Raw genomic sequence first — 19,853 nt, forward strand, 5'->3', positions numbered from 1 at the left:
GTGGAATCTTAGTCACTGGGCATCAAAATATTTCTTGAGCTGAATTTGTTCAAGTGAGGCCCATGAGTTACTTTATGAAAATGATAAAAAAGATGGTCTGCTAGAAGGCATAATTTCTTTTTTAGGAATAGGGTGCTATTGATGTCTTTTTCCTGAGTCCCTTTGTTGGTAAATGAATATCAGAATATTCTTTGTGGGCTGCTGCGTGTGGCAGGGACGCTGCTGTCACTTCTCTGTTTCTGAATGTATTTGTGGTCTTCCCTGTAACACAGATGGGAGACATTCTGCATAATACCAGTGAGTTAAACTTGATGTCACTGACTACCCAAGTCTAGGCAGCACCCAGAAACTGCCCCTGGACCTTTGATGACAGCTGGAAACCACACCCTTAGATGCTTTTCTCTTGCCAGATTTATAATTTCCTAAGATCCTCCTTCAAAACATTTGTTTCTTGCAGCCTTCAGACCCTGCCACTCTCTGGGAAGACGTTTACTTAGTGCCGGATCGAGTGATGTAAGCAGCTTGGCCATTCCTCCCACTCCGTCTCCACTGGCCAGCTGCTGGTTAGCCCAACTTTGGGCTCACAGGCCGTAATAGGGCTTGATGAGTAAGACTCACCCCGCCCTGTCCCCCCCTCACTGCCGTGATCATGCCCTTGGGACTAACTGAGGGGGAAAAAATATGCAAATGTGGGAAATCTTGACATCCACAAAGACCTACCGTTTGTTTGGAAGACATTAGCCTTTGTAAGAATAAAATTGAACTATTGTATTATTAACAAGAGCCTTGTTAATACTTAGATTTGCATCTATGTGCATGTTTGGATAAAGTAGTCATGCAGTTACTTTCTATCACAACACCTTGTTTTGACTTTTTGCTTAGCACTTAATCTTCTATCTGCTATCTCCTTGCTTGCTGTCTGTTCCTTTCTTGTCTCTTTCCATTAGAATACATGCTCCATGAGAACAAAGATCATTGTCTGCTCACCACCAAATCCCCAGCACCAGGAGCACAGAGAAGGCACATATTAAACATTTGTTGAATAAATTATCCTAGTTACTTTCCTCTTTTCATTTTTAAACATGGCACTTTTCTTCTCAAAGGAATGTGACATCTACATGTCTCAGGTTAATCCAGTGGCTTACTAAACAAAAGGAATCATACATAGAATACAAAAATTGGAAGAGGGCAATTCCATTTGAATTAAGTACCGTTTCTTGATTCTCTTGATTTCACTATGAGTAACTCCGAGCCTCCGTTTGGAGGATATTTTAGCTGTTGATGGGAAAGCAGTTTGGCTTTCTCCTTAGCACTAAATAATTGTACTATTCATTTTACAGACACGCTGAGAGTCAGCAGAAGCACATGGCCGAGAAAATGCCTGCAAAGTGAAAAGAAGCCATCCAACCAGAGGACAAGCTAGAATTTATTTTGCTTCTGTGGTTGTAAAAATGCTGTTGCTAAAGGTGGCACAGAAACAAACAAATATCAGTGTTAGTCATCGATAATGTCTGAAGCTTAACGTCCAGTGATTGGCCTTTGCTTCTTAATTTATTTTAATTTTTTTACTGTGCCACTAAATATCAGGCATTTTAATAAAATATTGTTACAAAAAATGTACAGTACTTACACCATCACAAATCATGGTTAATCAAAGAGGGTAGTTTTAACTTTATTTTTATTTGTTTAGAGATTCTGAGTTGGAGCAGTATTTTACCATTGACTGCTTTCATTCTTCACTGTAGTTTTAAAGAAGAACTGTAAATGACGGTGCTATCCAAGTCAAAAAATACATGCCTGCCTCGTAGTGAAGTTGTAGGTCTCCGTAATATGTATATTTTAATCAGTTTTCAACATTTTGTGAATGTTGACTACCTGAAGTTCATTTTTAGATGTGCTATTAACATTCTGTTGGATTCAGAGGGTTCCTTAAAAGTTTTATGTATAAATATGTAAAATAAAAATTAAAACTTTGTTTCATAGGATATGTCTTTTTGCTCACTAGCAAGCTCTACACTGGCTGTACTTCTTCCCTCTTCACTCTTCCTCAACTGAAATCCCCACCAGGAAGCTTTTATCAGTGAAGAAACAAAGGGCTCCGGAGGACAAGAAAGGCAGGGAATCGCCAAGAAGGTTGTGGAGAGTATGGGAGTGTGTGTGGGTGTGTGTGCGTGTGTGTGTGTGTGTGATCCAAAGACGACAACATCAGGCACATCAGAGCCAGCACTGTTACTGCTCAAAGTTATCAGTCTGGAATTTCAATACTTTATTATTTAATAGCTGCTGGTCTTGTCAGAGCCAATGACTGCATCCAAACTGCATTTCCCAAATTTGCCGCGTGAACAGATGATGCCTGCATTTACACTTTTCCCAAGGCCAGTTGGTGCCATTTTTCACATTTTAACCACTTATGTTGGTCTCATGAAGAAAAATGCCAAGTCTAAAGCAGATTACAGACTGTTCCTCAATAGGTAGAGAGTTTCAGAAAATCGATGTAATTAGCGAATGTCCACGCAGGTGTTAGAGAACCTTAAACTAAAGCTGAGATGAGCAATCAACATTCCAGAACCACCCACAGACCACCTGGTTTCACTATAAGGTCCGTGATGTAATCTGAAGATAGAAGGTTAGTCAGTTTCCTTTTTCAAAAATACCCAGATAGATATTTTAAGTAATTCAGAGTTGCCAATTTTCATAGCCTTCTTATTTTAGTAAAATAGTCCATCTTACATTGAAACACTCATCATTTCTTTATGGGCTTCAATCAAGTTATTTTCATTTGGAATAGAAAAATAATGCAGCCCATAAATATATTTTGGTTTTCGACAGTTGGCTACGGAGCAGGACAGGTTGCTCGCCACTGGGCTGAAGGGTGGAGCCCGAAGTCCTCTTTGCACCAAGGTGTCTAACTGAGCCCCGAAGTCCTGCACCAGCTGTCAGTGCTCCCCTGGGGTGACCCCAGCCCTGAAAATCCAGGCACAGCTAGTGGAGCTTTGTTGCTTCAGCTGGGTGAGAATATTGGTCACTAAGCCAGCGGTTCTCATCTTCAGCGACACAGTGGAATCACTTGGGAAACTTTAGAAACCACGGGGACCTGGGTCCCACCCCCATAGACACTGATTTAATTGGCCCGGGGTGTGGTGTGGGCAACAGGATTTTTTAAAGGTCCCTTGGTGACACTAATGTAAAGAACCACTGCCTTGGACTTCCTTCTTTTTTAGCTTTTCTTAAACCATTTTTTAGTATCTATTTTTTTTTCTAATTGAAATATATTCCTATTAATTTGGAACTTTGGGGGAAAGCCAACCTAGGAACAGTGCCACGAAAATGCCTGAGCCCAAGTGAGAGTGGTAACGTGACCGAAACCTCCTACAGTGACATCTGTAACCTGAAATCCTGACGCTAAAACTCAGCCCACCGAGAAAGACGATCTTCATTTTTTAAATCCTTGCCAGAACTGCCAACTCCAGTAAGAATTTAGAAATGAGTTTTCTCTTTGTCTTAAGCAATGCCGCCTCTCTGGTTTGAAATATGTTCTGAAGAAATCCATGGCCTCGAAACGCTTCAGTTGTCTGAAACCCATATTATAAGTGAAGAGCCCTAACTCGAGAAGGAAGGAAGTGAGATTACACCCACAAGGGCCCCTCAAAACACTTCCGGGGGCAAAGCCAGCTGAAAGAAGAGCAGTTCTCCCCACCACCCCAAGACCATCAAAGGAGATTATACCAGTGTACCCATGTTCCTTTCACATGTCCCTGCCTCTGGTAGAGATGTCACCAAGTGACTCACCTCCAAGGGGATTCTTTCAAAATTGGGTCTTTCCAGTCCCTTTGATTAGCTTTTTCAGCAAAGATTGGGATTATTCCCAACAGGATTCTTATCTGCACTAGATCACCCTTCCATACGTTGATTAGCACCCTCACTAGTTTACCTGGCTTAGTTAGATGCTAGAATTCCTGTAGTTAAAACATAGGGCCACCTATCCTCCCAATTTTAAGAAAGAGGCTCTGGGGCCAGAAGGGACTGGGCCCAATGCTGACTCCACCATCTTCCTAGTGATTTGACCTTAAGCAAGTTACTAAAGCCCTACGTTATCTTGTTTTACCTTCTGCAAATAAGATCTCCTGGGATTATTCTAAAGATTGAATAAAACAGTGTCCGTGAAAGCACTGGCACCCAGTAGATACCCAATAATTGTTGACAGGAGAAGTAAATGATCACAGTTTAGGTGGAGGAGGCATTCGGTATTTTACCAGTTTCTGAGGTTTAACACATCCTTGTAGGCTTTTTCTTGTTTATTAATCATTAACTTACAAAACAGATGCTTAAGGGAAAAGTTCACTTCAATCTTCAAGCCCCCCTCCCTCCTCCAAATATTGATGTTAAAACTTAGAGTGTATTCTCACACACCTTTCTCCACACTTATACAAACAGATACACACATACAGGTTTTGTGTTTCAATTTGTTTATGCAAAGGTGGGAGCACGTAAAACTCAGTGCTTTGCAACCTGCTTTAACCGTGGACACCCTTCCAGGTCAGTACATACATACCTAAGCCATTCTTTTTAACAGCTGTATAGTAATGCCCAGTATGCTGGAACATACTTTATTAGTCATTCCCTTTACTGATGGACATGAAGGATCTTCCCAGATCTCTGCCACTAAAAACAGCGATGCAATAAACATGCTTGTACTTACATGTCCTTGTGCTTTAATTCTGTGATGACCTCATTTTTTTCTTTAACCATTACTTGGTATTTGTTTAGATAATTCAAACTACAGAGAGCTAATTAAGGTAGGGAAGACCAGGTGAATCTACTGAAGAGAAGTTCAGTTTCTTAAAACAAAATTAGACCAACTCCCCTTATCTGACTAACACCAACTCATTTCTAGAGCGTAGGTGTTACTTCCTTGATGCAACTGTTTCTTTCTCTCTATTACACACACACACACACACACACACACACACACACACGTAACTTAGCCTCCAAGGATTGTCATCTGCTTCCTGAATACAGATTTTTCTCTATTTCCTGTTTGAGGGTAGAGGCAAACCTCAGCCATCTTTGTAATGATAGCTCTCAGCACAGAATGCAGAGTTTTCTCTCGAAGAGAAACGCTGATCATTGGGACCCACCCTTTTGACACTTCCACTAGCTGGTGGACCCTACTCTTCCTGATGCCTGACACCTCTTCTCTCAGCTGCCAGAAGAGCCCCTCAGCCTGATTTTCACTCAGGTTTAATCTCATTGTTTTCAAGCTTGAAACCCTGTGACTGGCTGTCTCTTCTTAAGTCCCTCCCCTCTCAAAATTTTTGAACTATGATCCCGGAGACTTTCCTTCCACAGAATGTCATCTCTGCTGTCTCTGACAGACAGCCCTATGGCGGGTATAGCTAGCCATCTACTGAAATTCATCCCTCTCCACCATGTTCTTAGTTACAGAGTTGTCCCTGGGAAGTGGCTAAACAAACAGGGACTGCATTTCCCACCCACCATCCATTTGCATTTAGATGTGACCCATGACCGATTTTCACCAACAGAGTGAGTGTGATGTACCTTAATTCTAGCCAAGGCTTTGAAGAAGGGGTTTGCCTTCTCCATGGTTTCTTTTTCTCCTTGCACCAGCTGCTATCACAAGGACCTAGAGGAAGGCAGAGCCACAATATGGAAGGAGTTTGGGTCCCTGAGTCCACTGCATGAGGAGAGCTGCCTGCTGTCCAGTAGGGTTTGCCCCATACAGTTGCAGAAGTGAGAAATAAACTCTGATTATGTTTGAGCCATTATACTGCATTGAATCTCTTTGTTACCATAGCTAGCATTACCATAACTAATGCAAGTCCTTAACAAAGACAGCCATAGTCCTTTAAGAAAGAGCTGGAACACAAACCCAGGTCTCTGAAGACAAACCCTGTGTTCTTAACCACCAACCCACACTGCTAGAGGCTGTGCCTCTTCCCTCTAGAAAATCTTCTCTAGGTCAGTGACTCACCCTTTTTCACTTCATGGACCTCTTCAGTTTAGTTTAAATCCTAACCCCCAGTCTATATTTTCCTTTAGCCACTGGGGCAGAAACTGGATAAGGTCAAAATAAGATTTGTCATGAGCAAACAATCAATTCATGCCAGAAACAAGAACTTGGATTTTACTATAATGTCAGAAACACAAATATTTATCAAGTGACTACAGGAGACTACTTTGGTGTCCAACTGGAAGAGCCTTGGGTATCTGCAATCCTCAGCACCAGGCTTTGACTATTACCACCCCAGCTGAATTCTGATGCTTAGAAATGCAATTACCTTTTGCATTGACGTTCATTTATTTTTTCTAAATAGGATATGACACATTCATTATGAAGTAGGTTGATGGGTAATGAGTTTTTCAGGATATTTTAATTGAGGCTTATAGTCAATTGTTGCTATAAATTAGTATTATATTAAATAATTTATGAATTATGGTCTAGCTGCGCAGAATGAAAAGAACGTCTCACTCCTAATTTCTGAGAATCCAAAAGGTCTTTCATTTAGTAGCTTTGGTAGGAAATGATTTACCAGGACTAATTAATTGGCCGTAAGAAATGCTTTGCCTGAGCATCCTTCTCTCCGTCCATCCCCCTATTCTATAACAACGCTCTGCCTATGTTTGTAACATGGCCCTTGTTTTTAAGACTACTGAATCCACTTCCTCGCACACTGTACAAGAGCACAAGGTAGAAAAGTGATACTTTGTGAAAAGCAGTTTTATTTTCACCCTCCAGACTAGCCATTCAAACTTTCTTCATGATTATTTACTACCAGAGTCTCTCTCCTTTTATATTCAATCAATACCTTATTTGCTTTCTGGCTTTGCAGAAAATAGTGGCGTGTATCCTGACTCTGGTAATGCATAGACAAGGCTGGAAGTGAGTTCTTTAATTTTCTGCCTCATAAAGTTACTTCCTTCCAGATGTCTGTTAGTTCTCAGTAGAAATTACAGTCTGTAATGACGTGTTCTTTCACCTTGTGAGGGGGCTTTTTAGGTCACAGAGCACCCCCATGTATTAGAAATAGCATTTGAAAGACAACCAGGGGTTCACCTTGGGAGCAATTCAGATGTGAGGGTTCAAGGTGAAAACGGTGTGGACTCTTATAGGCAACAGGGAGGGAGGACTTTCCTGTTTATCACAAAGCATCCGTTTCCTCTTTCCAGTGATGTGAAGGAATCCCATCCCTGCTGCTTAAGAAGGCCGATTTTAAGATGTGTCATTTTCTCCAATGCAAATCAGGTTGAGAATGGAGCTCCAGGCGACTCTGTCAGGCTAAGTAATTTTTTTAAGGGAAGTAATAAATGCCTCAGGAGCAATAATTTGGTGTGGGGATATTTCGTATGGGAGGAATAAATCCGTCTCCCTGCAGTTCTGGTTAAACTAAGAGTGGGGGGAAAACAGAACATGGGCCTTTTCGGAGTTCCCAAACAGTCTGACCACACTGCATGTCGGGGTGCTGGGTCTTTAGGGAGACAGCAGTTTTCACTTCCCGGACCCGAGGCCAAGAACCGGGGAGGCGAACGTGCGGACTGGGGACGTGGACGCTTCAATGAGCGGCCCAGGAAACCAGGCCACATCTGCAGACCTGGGCACCTCTGCTGCAGGACTTCCCATGATGGCCACATCCTCCACGATGGCATTTTGGTGCTTGGAACCCGTTTGCCAAGCAGCTCCTGGTGCTGTTGCCTCTGTGAGAGTCAGAGGTAGAGACCCCCCAGTGTGCCTTTCAGGGACCTGAAGTTTCCCATGAGGATGTTATGTTGTGCAGTCCCCAGTGGGACCCGGTGAAGCTCTGAGGCAGGCCCGCCTCCAGGAGGTCTGAGGCCTGGAAGGGGTTTGGCAAAGGCAGCCTTGAAGGGGCTGAGCAACTGAGGTGTTATGAGTTTTGCAAGCAATATGTAAACAATTAAAAACCTCATTTGAGTTTCCTCTACTTCCCAAGCTGATCTGAGGGCTATCTCCCCCAAACACTCAGGCAAGAATCACTCAGGAAATGCAAATTAATGGGCTTTAGAGGGAAGGGGTAAATCCAATAATAAAAAATAAAACATAAAAGTTTAGAATTATGCCCCTTTTGGCCACACTTGAAATTTGTTGTCCATTTGCCCCTTACAAGAAAGAGTCCTAGATAAATCGTTGTCTTGAAATCTAAACTGTATCTCAAGTCTTATTTTCTTGGTCTCTTGTTTCTACTATAATCAACCCAGTCCCCTGATTTGCATAACTGCTGTGTCAATGTAGTACCAACAATGCCCTCCCCAATCCACTAAACTAAAAAGTCTCAATGCCCACTTCCTCTTTTCAAAAGTACACACATGTGTATCACTTCCTAAATTACACTCATTGTCAAGAATTTTGGACTATAAAATCATCCAAGAGTTGTTTTTGTCTGAGGCAGTTAACCGCTCCTTTAAAACATCGCAGTTGCCTTCACTTCATATCTTAAGAGCCTCTGTACATACAAGTTGGGGCCAAATATACTTACTCATCCTCAGAATTTTGAATTTCAAAGAAAGCAGGAAGTTCACATACAAATGACGTTCATTTCAGGTGCTTGCATGGATTTTCCTCTACCACCAATTAATTGGGCAAGCAGCGTTGCTTTCACATCACACCAGAAAGTGAAAAACAAATCTTAGGGCTACTTCAGATTTCTGAGACAATACTTATGGTCATTCCCAACTCAAAGTTACTCAGGCTTCTTGGCTCAAGATGAAAGCATTTTCATTGGGAATTCCTTTGGCTTCACTTTCCAGGCCAGTCATGCAAACCATCCAAAACATAGACCAGTCTCACAACAACTGCAAGGGGTGGGGGGGTGGGTGCCAGGTCTTTATGAAAATGGTAGCCTTACCTTCCAAGTCCTGAAGCCAAGAGCACAAGAGGGTTGACCATGAGGACTTGTCCAAAGAAGATTGGAGGAGAATGGAAGAGGTATTTGATAAAACCAGTATTAGAGGCAGCTGGGAAGGGGAAAAGAAGACACTGAGGTACACTAACATGTAGGTTGACCTGTGTAGAGGGGCAAGGAGTTGGACTACTGGTTATGTACATCTCTTCCAGAGGTCACACGTGCTGACCTATTTAGGAGCCAGATTGGTAATGAAAGTAACTGAAACAAGTTGAGTATAAAACAAAAAGGAATGATGGAGAGCACATACCCTGACTAAAGGGATTCACGGCTAAATAAATGCTAACTACACACATAATTGTTGAGCTGACCTGGCTTCTGCAAAACTTTTCTAGGATTTAAAAATATCCTGGATTCATTGCAGAGTACATCACTTCTACTAACTAATGTTTTAGCTATATGACATTATTAGCCACCATTGAAAGTCATTTTAAGAAAGGCCCCACAAAACGTACTATTATGTTTACTGACAGAAAGATATTACTATAACATTACACCATGACAACTTTATGAGGGCCTGGGGAGATATTCCTTTCAGGTGTCAGCACCAATATTAGTCAAGTTTCTCTGATGATCATTGTCAATTTTTTGACTGATAATGTTGCCCTCTTTGCTTTGGCTTCCAGGAAGCAAAGAACTAAATTTGCAGCACACCTATGACAAATTAGTTAAGGACTTGGGGTGATGTAACTGTTAAGTGACTGTATTATCCCTATAAGTTGCCTCAAATTCTTTTGAGGAACCGAGAAAGGTGTCATAAGCAAATAAATATCTCTCTATATGTATTTACATTTTTATCTATATATTTATCTCTATATATTTATTTAGCCCTCTCTGGCTAACAACACCTGGAAACTTCTCACAGTGGTAGAATCTCCAGGTAGCTGCCAAAGACAGAAATCTCTTTTGTTTTAGAAGATCAAGTAAATAAAAACAAGTCCTGATGTCAACTATACCCCACCCCAAATCTCTTTTGTCTGTCCTCTCTTCCATATTTCCGCTATCATACTGTAATCAGATTCTGCTCTTGTGATCAGTAATAGCTATTGTCTTTGTATTCTCAGTGCATGTTACCATTCTTCTGGTTTCTTTGGGGATCTCTTTCCAACTCTGTGTGGTTCTGCCAGGGCTGGGAGACTTGCTGCCTACCCTCTCTATCACAGGAGTGACCCAGGCAGTCACCCCAAATGGAATACCCATTCCCCCCACCCTCCATTAATAATTGGTTCATTAATGTGCATGTGACCCCAGCAACACCAATCAGAAGCTTCCCTGGAATTGGTATACAGATACTGGACTTGCTCCACTGAGAAAATAAGAGCCTGGCAGCCCTCTTGTATACTATGTGGAGAGAGAGTTTGCATCAGAAGCTAAGGAGAGCAGCAGAGCCAAGAGATGGTGGGGGAGAAAGAGAAAACCTTGATGACATCCTAGAATTTGGATTTAGTCTGAAGCCAGATCCTCCCCTGAACATTTTGTTATAGCAGCCAATAATATCCCATTTTGCTCATACTAGTTCAGTCAAGTTTCTGTCAAGACTGAAAGAGTCCTGATTGTACTCTGTCTTTGATTTTATGGCCTTGTCCCTATCACCTCAACCCACCCTCCACACAGCTAAGTGATCTTGTAACATTTCTAAGAAACATCTGACCTTGACATGTCCCTGCTCAATGTACTAAAACCTGTCACCCACAGGATAAAATAGAAACTCTCTGCATGATGTTCAAGGCTTATTATGTGGACTGACCACCCTCAGTTACCTGAATAGGTGTTAATAGTGACAATACTATGTTCTCTGGCTGAGTCAATGTTCTCTGGGCTAAGATACATTTGGGAAGAAGGTTTAGTCTTGTTGGCTTTCCTGTTGTGTAGTCTGTGATTTCTCTTGCTGACCATCAGAGTAGAACCTTGGACTGAGCCCTGAAATAGAGTTAGGTCCTTCCTTGCTAACCCTGTGATGCAGTGACACAGAAACTAACCCTATGATATTAGATCTCTCTCGTGAAGTTCCCAACACTGAATCAAAACTGGGGGAAAGTGGAGACCATAGTAAAGTAGAGGTAGTAATAAGAATACCTTTCATTTATACTTTCTGGAGAACTAACAGTATCCTGTTAACCTGAAAAAGTTATTGAAACTTCCCAGAGGTGTCCAACTTGCCCCCAGGAAATAATCTAGACTTTTCACATTAGTTCATTATCTCGTATGATCTCAGAACATTCCTGAGAATAAGGGAAAGCAAGCAGGTGTGCTTTTTATTTTGCAGAAAGAGAAATGGACACAGAGGGATTAAGAAGGGCATTTCCCAAGGCTTGACAGTAACTGTGCAGCCAGGATTAGAATGCCACACTTGTAGTATTAACCCAGTGGTCTTCAGACTTTTTGTTGGCATAGCCCTCAGAAAAATGTTCAAAACTCTGCACTCCTCATACATTTCTAAGGTGACTTCAAAATTTGTCCATCCTATATTTAAAGAACTGCAAAAAATATCACTTCCAGAACTTTCTAAATATAAACATTTAAAAATATATCTGATGTGTTCAATGGAATGCATCTTTTAAATGTCTGATAGAGGACTTCCCTGGTGGCGCAGTGGTTAAGAATCCACCTGCCAATGCAGGGAACACAGGTTTGAGCCCTGGTCTGGGAAGATCCCACATGCTGCAGAGCAACTAAGCCCGTGCGCCACAACTACTGAGCCCACGTGTCACAACTACTGAAGCCTGTGCGCCTAGAGCCCGTGCTGTGCAACAAGAGAAGCCACCGCAATGAGAAGCCTGTGCACTGCAACGAAGAGAAACTAGAGGAACCACTCACTGCAACTAGAGAAAGCCCGCATGCAGCAACGAAGACCCAACACAACCAAAACAATAATTAATTAATTAATTAATTAATTTTAAAAAAATAAATTAAAAAAATGTCCAATGGAACTTAAATACCAAACCAATTTGAGTATCATATCCATTCTTTTTTTTTTTTTTGGCCTCCACGACGCGGCTTGTGGGATTTTAGTTCCCCAGCCAGGGATCGAACCCCGGCCCTTGGCAGTGAGATTGCGGAGTCCTAACCACTGGACTGCCAGGGAATTCCCTATCATATCCTGTTAAAAAAAATAAATGAGTGAGCTCTAATTTATTTATTCTTATTCTATTCTACTTCCCCCTCAAAATTTAGTACTAATGTAATTTTATTTAGTTTTTCAAAATGGTTTATTGATCACCCTATCAAACTTCTTTACACATAAATATATATATAACTATCAATTTACATTTTTAAGTTTCCTGTGACCATAAGGTTCTAAGTAAAAAAGTCTTCTATATTTGTTACAGTTACTATAATTAATCATTTGACTAAAACAACATACATATATTATAAACTTTGATGGACAATTATAGAATAAGAAGGGAAATTGTATTGGAAATGCACCTTTTATTGAAAGGATGGTTTTTTTCCCCCAATTCATTCATGTATCTGTCAATGAATATTACTTATTGACAGAATGAGACAGAGTTCTCCATTATTTCTATTCCCATTATTGTATTTATAGATGTAAATCTTGGAAAAATCCTGCTCATAATTAAGTAGGTGGGAATGGAAAGACCCTTGTACAGTGACGTCAATCAATTCTTTGAGTTCCCTTTGAATTATATGCCAAAAACATGTTGTGATCTACCATCAAAAATTATTTTTAGTGATCTTTCAGATGACAACTCCATTAGTTCTTGAATTTTGTGACAGCAAAGTATTGGAAACCACTTGACTTGCAAAAATATATTAACCAGTCATTAGAGCCATTTACTGTCTCACACCTGTCCCTATACCTCCCAGAGTTTCTTCACGGGTGTTTTTTTACCACCTGCGGGAAAGCATCTCAGTAAGACTGGAGAGAAAAGCCATTCATTTGTGGAGTAAGAGAAGAAGGATTGTAAAACGGAAGATGGAAAAAAACCCAGCAGGACACGTTTCTCAGTGCATTCTCAGGCAGGTCAACTTTGAGAAATAACTCATACAGAAGTTGAAGATCTGGAAATTAATTCCCCTAAAGCTATCCATCCCATCCATCTCTTGGAAAGTCTTTGTAAACTCTTTTTGGATAAGCATACTGCAGTTTGAAGACCACTGTGTTAGCTTCTATCACCTTTTAAAATATCCTTCAAACTTGTGACCCATCCTTACACCTTGTATGTCAATCACCAATAATATGTTGGGCATTCTTCCAGTTATTGGACATACAACAATCAATAAAAGGGACAAAATTCCTGCCTTCCATGCTAGTGGAGGAGATAGACAATAAATTTTCAGAGTTTGACTCCATTTTACACTGAGCGTGACAATGACATGGACATGCATGGCAGAGCCAGAAATAGAAAGCTCAGGCAGCTGCTGATCTTGGAACACAGCTGTCTTGTCTCCTCTGTAGCCTGCAAGAGCAGAGGATATTGTGACCTTTGTCCTAAGTTTCCCCAGCAGCAAGCAAAATGCCAGGCACATAATAGGCTCCTTCATACAAATTTGTCTAATTAATTGAGTGAAGTTGCAAGTCAAAGAAATTGTATTTATCTTTCTAAAGTGTCTGACACAATTGTCCTTTAAAGGAGGAATACTGTAGAACCATTCCTAAAATCAAAGCATTTTTAGATCCAAAAGGAAACTCAGTAACCACCTGATCCCATTTCTCCTTTTCTTTTTAAGAAATTGCTTATTTTCCATCGACCTTATTTCCATCTTCTGTTTAGGAGTCTGTGGAAGAGCAGCTTTGAGACCACTCTGGTTGTTTCTCCCCATTTAGTGGTCTGAGCAGCGGCAGCTGCAGACCGGCCTTCAGAGGCTGGCTGCGCGCCGCGGTCCTTCAGGAGATGCTGCTGGAAGGTGCTGAGGCCACCTGCGCCTTCAGACCCGTCTGCAACTTCGGGTTGAGTAGCAATAAGTTCGGGACCTGGAGCGGCTCATTCACCCCGAAATTCCTCTGGGGTCTCAGCCTTTTCAGCAGCTGCCTGCTCTTCCTTTTCAGTCTCTTCACGATCCCTGTCGAAGCAGAGATGGGACCTGACCTCCCACGAGCGCGCACCTGAGACGGAGCCGCGCAGGCGCACAATCCCCAGGCCAGCATCACCACATCAGACCCGCCGGGAGCGCCCCTCGCGCTGCAGGGATGGCAGTGTCCACACAGCGCAGGGGGAGAGTCTGTGTGACGTGGAGCAACGGTAGGCGGGTTACCATAAGACGCCTCTGTGAGGCTGGTGGTCACCCTGATAACCGCACAACACACAGCGGAAGGCTGCCTGGATCCGGTTAGTGAAGCTGCCAGGAGTGGTTGGAGCACCTGCAATAGAGAGGCTCCCGTGGCAGCAGCAAACTTCAGCACAGATCGCTGGCCCGCATTCCTGGAGGGCATGACACTGGCATCTGCTGGGTTTTCAATGTCGACAATGGCACGAGCTGCTGGCAGGAGCTTCTCCCGGGTTCTCTTCAGATTTATGAAGTAACGCCATCACTTTTCCTTTTGTAGATGTGCTGTTCCATTTGGAAGTCAGGTTGGTGCCACCTAAGTGGGCTCTGCTGTGAGGGATTTGAGGACATCCTCTTCCTTCATCTGCAGGACATCAAGGGCTCCGGTTATTGTGAAATTTTCCCTGTAAGTTACAAGGGGGAGCCCAGACTAATGCCGCCATATGGACCCCTCTCTGGCTAGTGTGGAAAGACTATTTTGCCTTTTCTTGAAGAAGAAAATTTAAGCCTGGAAAGGTAAAGCAATTTGTCAAGGTCATGAATCTAGACAGTGATAGATGCTGTATTTGTGGCCAGTGGAAAATTTCTAGATACCTTCAATCCAGGCAAATTCTGCATCCAGTTTCCTTTAACGTTGCCCCAGTTTGATAGTTGCCACTGAGAAATGTCCCTGCCCCATACCCATGTAACCTCCCAACGCAACCTTAGTGTCTATATAAAAAGTGAAATAAGAAAATGTTTCTCCCTTTATTTCATGAATTCCCTTGGAATTCACAAAAAATATATATATCATAACAGAAACAATAGGTCAATTGGGTCATTTAGAGTGGCTACTTCTACAACCCAAAATGTGGTTTCTGGTTTTTAGCTTGGAGAGTATGAATGGAATTTCTAATGAATGGGCGTCTTGTACAGTTTCACTGTGAATTTAATATCTGTAAACGGAGCCCCAAGGCCAAATTTCCCATAAAGGGTTAGCAGGATTATTGGTCAGGAAGATTCCTTAGACAGAGAAATAACAGTTCAAGTGGAAATGCAGTTGCTTCTGTTCTGAGGCCTCTGGGGTAAGTCCTTGGGGTGGGTGCTGCCCCTACTAGAGGGAAGTCCCAGGTGGCTGAATAAAGAGGTTCCAAGTAAAAGAAAGAAAGAGTTGTTTTATTACCCTGGCACAAATGGAAACCAAACAAGTAAATAAAGGAAGAGTTTCTGAGAGAAGAATTTGTTGGTTTGGTTTCTGGGTGTGTCCCCAGTGGTTTCACTTTGCATTTCTGTAGCATTTGATTGAAGTGATATACTGTGAGAAGTTTCTGCTCATGGCTTTCCAATAAGAAACTCTGGAAACCACACTCAGGGGTAGGGACCAATGAAACCCAAAGAAGAGATCACTTCATAGCTATCCTTCAGCCTCCACTGGTGACTCTCAGGTAATGAGCTCCATCCCCATGCTCTCTTCTGTGTCCTAAGCTGGATTTCTCACTCCCTTCTGGAAGTCTTTATTTGAGGGTTCCCAAAACATCTCATATGGACCCCTCTCTGGCTAGTGCAGAAAGACTATTTTGCCTTTTCTTGAAGCAGAAAATTTAAGCCTGGAAAAGTGAAGCAACTTGTCAAGGTCACGAATCTAGTCAGTGACAGACGCTGTATTTGTGGCCAGTGGAAAAATCTCTAGAAACCTTCAATCCAGGCAAATTATCTTCATTATCTTTGCCCCTGAAACTGCTCCTTCTCCTATTTTCTCTTGTTCAGCAAACAGCCCTACCATTTATCCAGGTACCCCAGTCTGAAACTTGGAACTTCTTCTTGACTCTTTCTCTGAAACCACTTCAAATTCAAATTCATCATCAGGTCCTGTCATGGCTGCCTTCTAAATACATTTCACACCTTGCTCGTCCTCAGCAGGCCTAGGGCCAATGCCTTACTGGAGTGAGTCACCAGTTCTTACCAGAGCTGATATGAAAACCTCCTCCCCAGAGTCCCAGCCTCCACAAAGTTCCCTCCAATCCATCCACCACATCATTCCTCATGCTTTTTCAGAAAAGCAAATCCAATTACCTACCTTTCCACTCTGCAAAGTCCTTCAGTGGCTCTGGCCACGGAGGCATCTATGAAATATGAAACAAGGAGGAAACCTATAAGTCTGGATGTGTGAGCAGGAATTCTAGCCCTGCTACTCATCTTGGGCAAGTCACTTGGCCTGTATGAGCCTCCATTTCCTTACCCATAATACAAGGTATTTTGAACTAGGACAATAGATTTAAACTTTTTAGTCCAGGATCAACAGTAAGAAATACATTTCAACCATCACACACACACACACACACACACACAGAAACACTTATGCATAAACACACAGCACACACAAAAATGCACACACAAAAAACACATATATGCACATGCAGACCACACGTATACACACACGAACTCACCTGCTACACACAAATACGCATATGTACACACAAATCGTATTGTAAAACACAAAGTTTCTCAATATGAAATGTAGCCTTTCTATGTACAATGTACTCTGATACTTTTTGTCCATATTATTTAATTTTTAAATTTTTAATGATTGAAGTAATGCTAGTTGTGACCCACAAAACTGATGACAGGACTCTCTAGGAGACTGAAACCTGCTGTTAAATACTAAGCTACATGATTTCTAAGTTTCCTTCTAACTCTGAAGAGGTAGGTGGGCCAAGTCAGAAAAAAGAAGAGCTTCCAGAGTATAAGAAGAAAGGTTAGGAAGAATTCCTTCTAACTAATAAAACCCTGGGCACAATAGCCTTTCCATGTCCCCTGTTTACTGTTTGTAGGAAAAAGGCTTCAGCCTCTTAGACCTTCCCTGATTTCCAAAGGATGGATTCAAACAGTTACTCATTAGGGGAGTGAGGGAAGGCAGAAAGAAACAATAGTACCGCAATGGGACAGGGTCCTGGTTCCTCCTGGGGTGGGGTGGGGGATTGGGGGAGAACAATCTGATATACATCTCTGAGTTCTTCTACGGAAACTAAGGCCTCCACCCAGGTGGAGGATGGTAGCTTCAGGCTGAGCACATGTATGTGGACCCCAGACAGATTGGAACCAGAAGGCTGATGACTGAGATTCCTGGAACACCACCTAGCTACCTCACCATTAACCAATCAGAGGAAGGTTGCACATTCTGCCGCCCTCCCCCCAAATTTGCCACCTGTTCTCCCTGCTTGGAACTTCAATAGACCTTTCTCTGCTCCAAACTCCGACATTTCGATTTGTTTGGCCTCACTATGCTGGGCACACAAACTTGAATTTAACAACACTAATACCATAAAAACACTCACTTCTTCACAAGGCAGTCCCATATCCTAGTCAACAGCTCACTATTTTGCTAATTGCAAATATGGAAACCACAGACACCAGTTAAAAATTAACCACAGACCTCAGTTAAAAATTGTGTAATTGGCTCATGATAGTATCCACAATTCCCCATTTCTCAGTCCCTTTTAAAACAACACACAGAAAGTGTGGGGAACAGCTTATTTTTAGCTTAATAATTATCTTGCAGACCATTCTACTCATATATCTATATTCAGATGCATCTCTTTCTTAATGGCTACATAGGATTCCATTTTATGAATTGAGCCTAATTTAACTAATTCCTTATTGATGGCCATTTCTACTCTACTACAAACATCCTAGAAGTGAAATTCCAAAGACAAAGAATATATGCAGCTGTCATGTGATAGGTATGGCCAAGCTATCTTCCACGGAAACTTTACCAGCTTACACCCTACTTACCAAGTATGAGTGCCAGTTACCCCAGATCCTTGCCAACATTTGTTTGAGAATCAGACACATGGATTCAAATCTCAGCTTCTGCTTGATGTATGTGGCCTTGAACAAGTTGCTGAACAACTCTGAGCCTCGGTTTCCCTCCTTTTGGCAAAACCCACAAGGTTGTTATGAGGATTAAATGCAATAGTGAATGCAGTAGATCTTTTATAAATTATCAGGTGTGGTTGGCTGCATCTTTTTTTTCCAGCCCCATCCCAGTAATACTAATATAATATTTAACTTTAACATACTACTGTATGTTAACTTACAATTGTAACAGTGTACATTCCTTGAGGGTAGTCAAATTTAAACAGCATGCCTCCTAGCTTCTGTCTGTGGCAAACTTCTGTGCTCAATAAACGTTGACGCATCATGAGCACATCTTTTTTTTAAATATATGGTTTTCAAGTGAGTCTTGCTTATTGATGATCTTGGGTATTTAAAGTCTTCTAAGCTCTTTTGCAGGACAGAAAGTGCTGAAGAACTCATTGTAGATGATCAATATCTATCACCAAAAATAGTTATTTATTGTTCTGACAGAAGTTGGTTTTGGAGTGCCATAATATAACCAAAGAAAAATTAAAACAACATTTCTTAGAGCTGTTTATTAGAACTTGAATGTTTTTAACAGATTTATTGATGTATAATTTACATACCTTAAAATCAATCTGTTTTGAGTATAAAATTAGTGATTTGGGATAAGTTTACAGAGTTGGGCAAACATCACCAGAATCCAGTTTTAGAACATTTCTATCAACCCCGTAAGATTCCCGAATGCCCATTCACATCTCTGCAAGTTCATGGCATCAGTTAGCCAGGGATGAGTGAAGAGCTTGGATCATCTCTGGTCCCCACCCCGCCCAGCACGTGCTCAGAAGGCAGCCAGTGGGTGTGGGGTAGTTGTTCAAGCTGTTCTGTAGTTGTCTCATTTCTAGGATCTCCTAATTAAATTCCTAGCTTGTCAACCATAATACTGCTTTCCCCAACCTGGACTGCAGCCTCAGGGGAACAAAGTGCTGGCTTTCCTTATTCGCTTGCCACCAGGATCATTCCTTTAACTGACAACACAACCGGGGGTGGGTTTTCTGCCTTCGGCTAAAACTCAGTTGCACTCTCCCAAGCACTGAAGCTGCGGGCTTTATCGGTATGTCCCATCCTTCTAGAACCTTCTCACTGACTGAGCTGGCACTGGGCTGGGAGCAGTCCAGGGAAGAATGTCACAGATTCCCACTATTCTTAATGAAATATAGCAGTTCTTTATGAAAAAACAAAAAAACAAAAAAACACTTCTCAGTTTGTTGTTTGCCTTTGGTCAATTTCCAGAGCCCTGAAATTGATGTGCTTTACAATGTTGTCTCGTTTTATCATTATTTTCTAAGGAGATGATTTGCTGACTTGCTTACTCTGCCCTATTGGAAGTCTGGAACTTGGGTTTTAAGACGAGTAGTTTTCCTCTATTTGGCTTCTCAGTGTTCCAGCAGCTTTGATCCTTGGCCTCAGTGGACATTCTCCTATAAGTGATGCCTTCAGAAGGCGAGTCAAGACTCAACGTCACCATGCCAGACCTGTCAATCAGGAGGTGGCTGGCCATCACTCAGCATACACAGATTGTCTTGGTTCTTCAGGAGCAACTTGATGGGCAAAATGAGCACAATAGGACAAGAAAGCAGCAGTAAAAAGACGTACTAACTATTCATAGAGTAATAAAACCTCCTCTGTGGTTTAAAATCCGAGAACTGAACCCTTCCCCAGCCTAGAAAATCCAGAGGCGAGGACCTTTGGACAAATGACAACCCAGTACAGGGCTGTGCACAATTAGAATTCTAGGAGAGGGCTGTAGGGCTGAAAGAAGTTATTGTTTTGGGCCTGACATATTTTATT

General features: G+C 41.9%; 1 protein-coding gene across 5 annotated transcripts in view; it reads left to right on the forward strand.

Annotated features, from left to right (window-relative positions):
* The window catches only part of SCHIP1 (schwannomin interacting protein 1), a 122,876-nt gene extending 120,896 nt beyond the window's left edge, over window positions 1-1,980 (forward strand). For all 5 annotated transcript variants that reach the window (XM_068546177.1, XM_068546176.1, XM_068546180.1 and 2 more), the window contains one exon: window positions 1,341-1,980. Coding sequence is in view for 4 of the 5 variants with exons in the window: in XM_068546176.1 (XP_068402277.1) it covers window positions 1,341-1,392 (52 nt within the window). In the remaining variant the exon portion in view is untranslated. The remainder of the gene's footprint in view (window positions 1-1,340) is intronic.
* The last annotated feature ends 17,873 nt before the right edge of the window (window positions 1,981-19,853 follow it).

The sequence above is a fragment of the Eschrichtius robustus genome, chromosome 6 (genome assembly GCF_028021215.1).
Source record: "Eschrichtius robustus isolate mEscRob2 chromosome 6, mEscRob2.pri, whole genome shotgun sequence".
Taxonomy (NCBI): Eukaryota; Metazoa; Chordata; class Mammalia; order Artiodactyla; family Eschrichtiidae; genus Eschrichtius; species Eschrichtius robustus.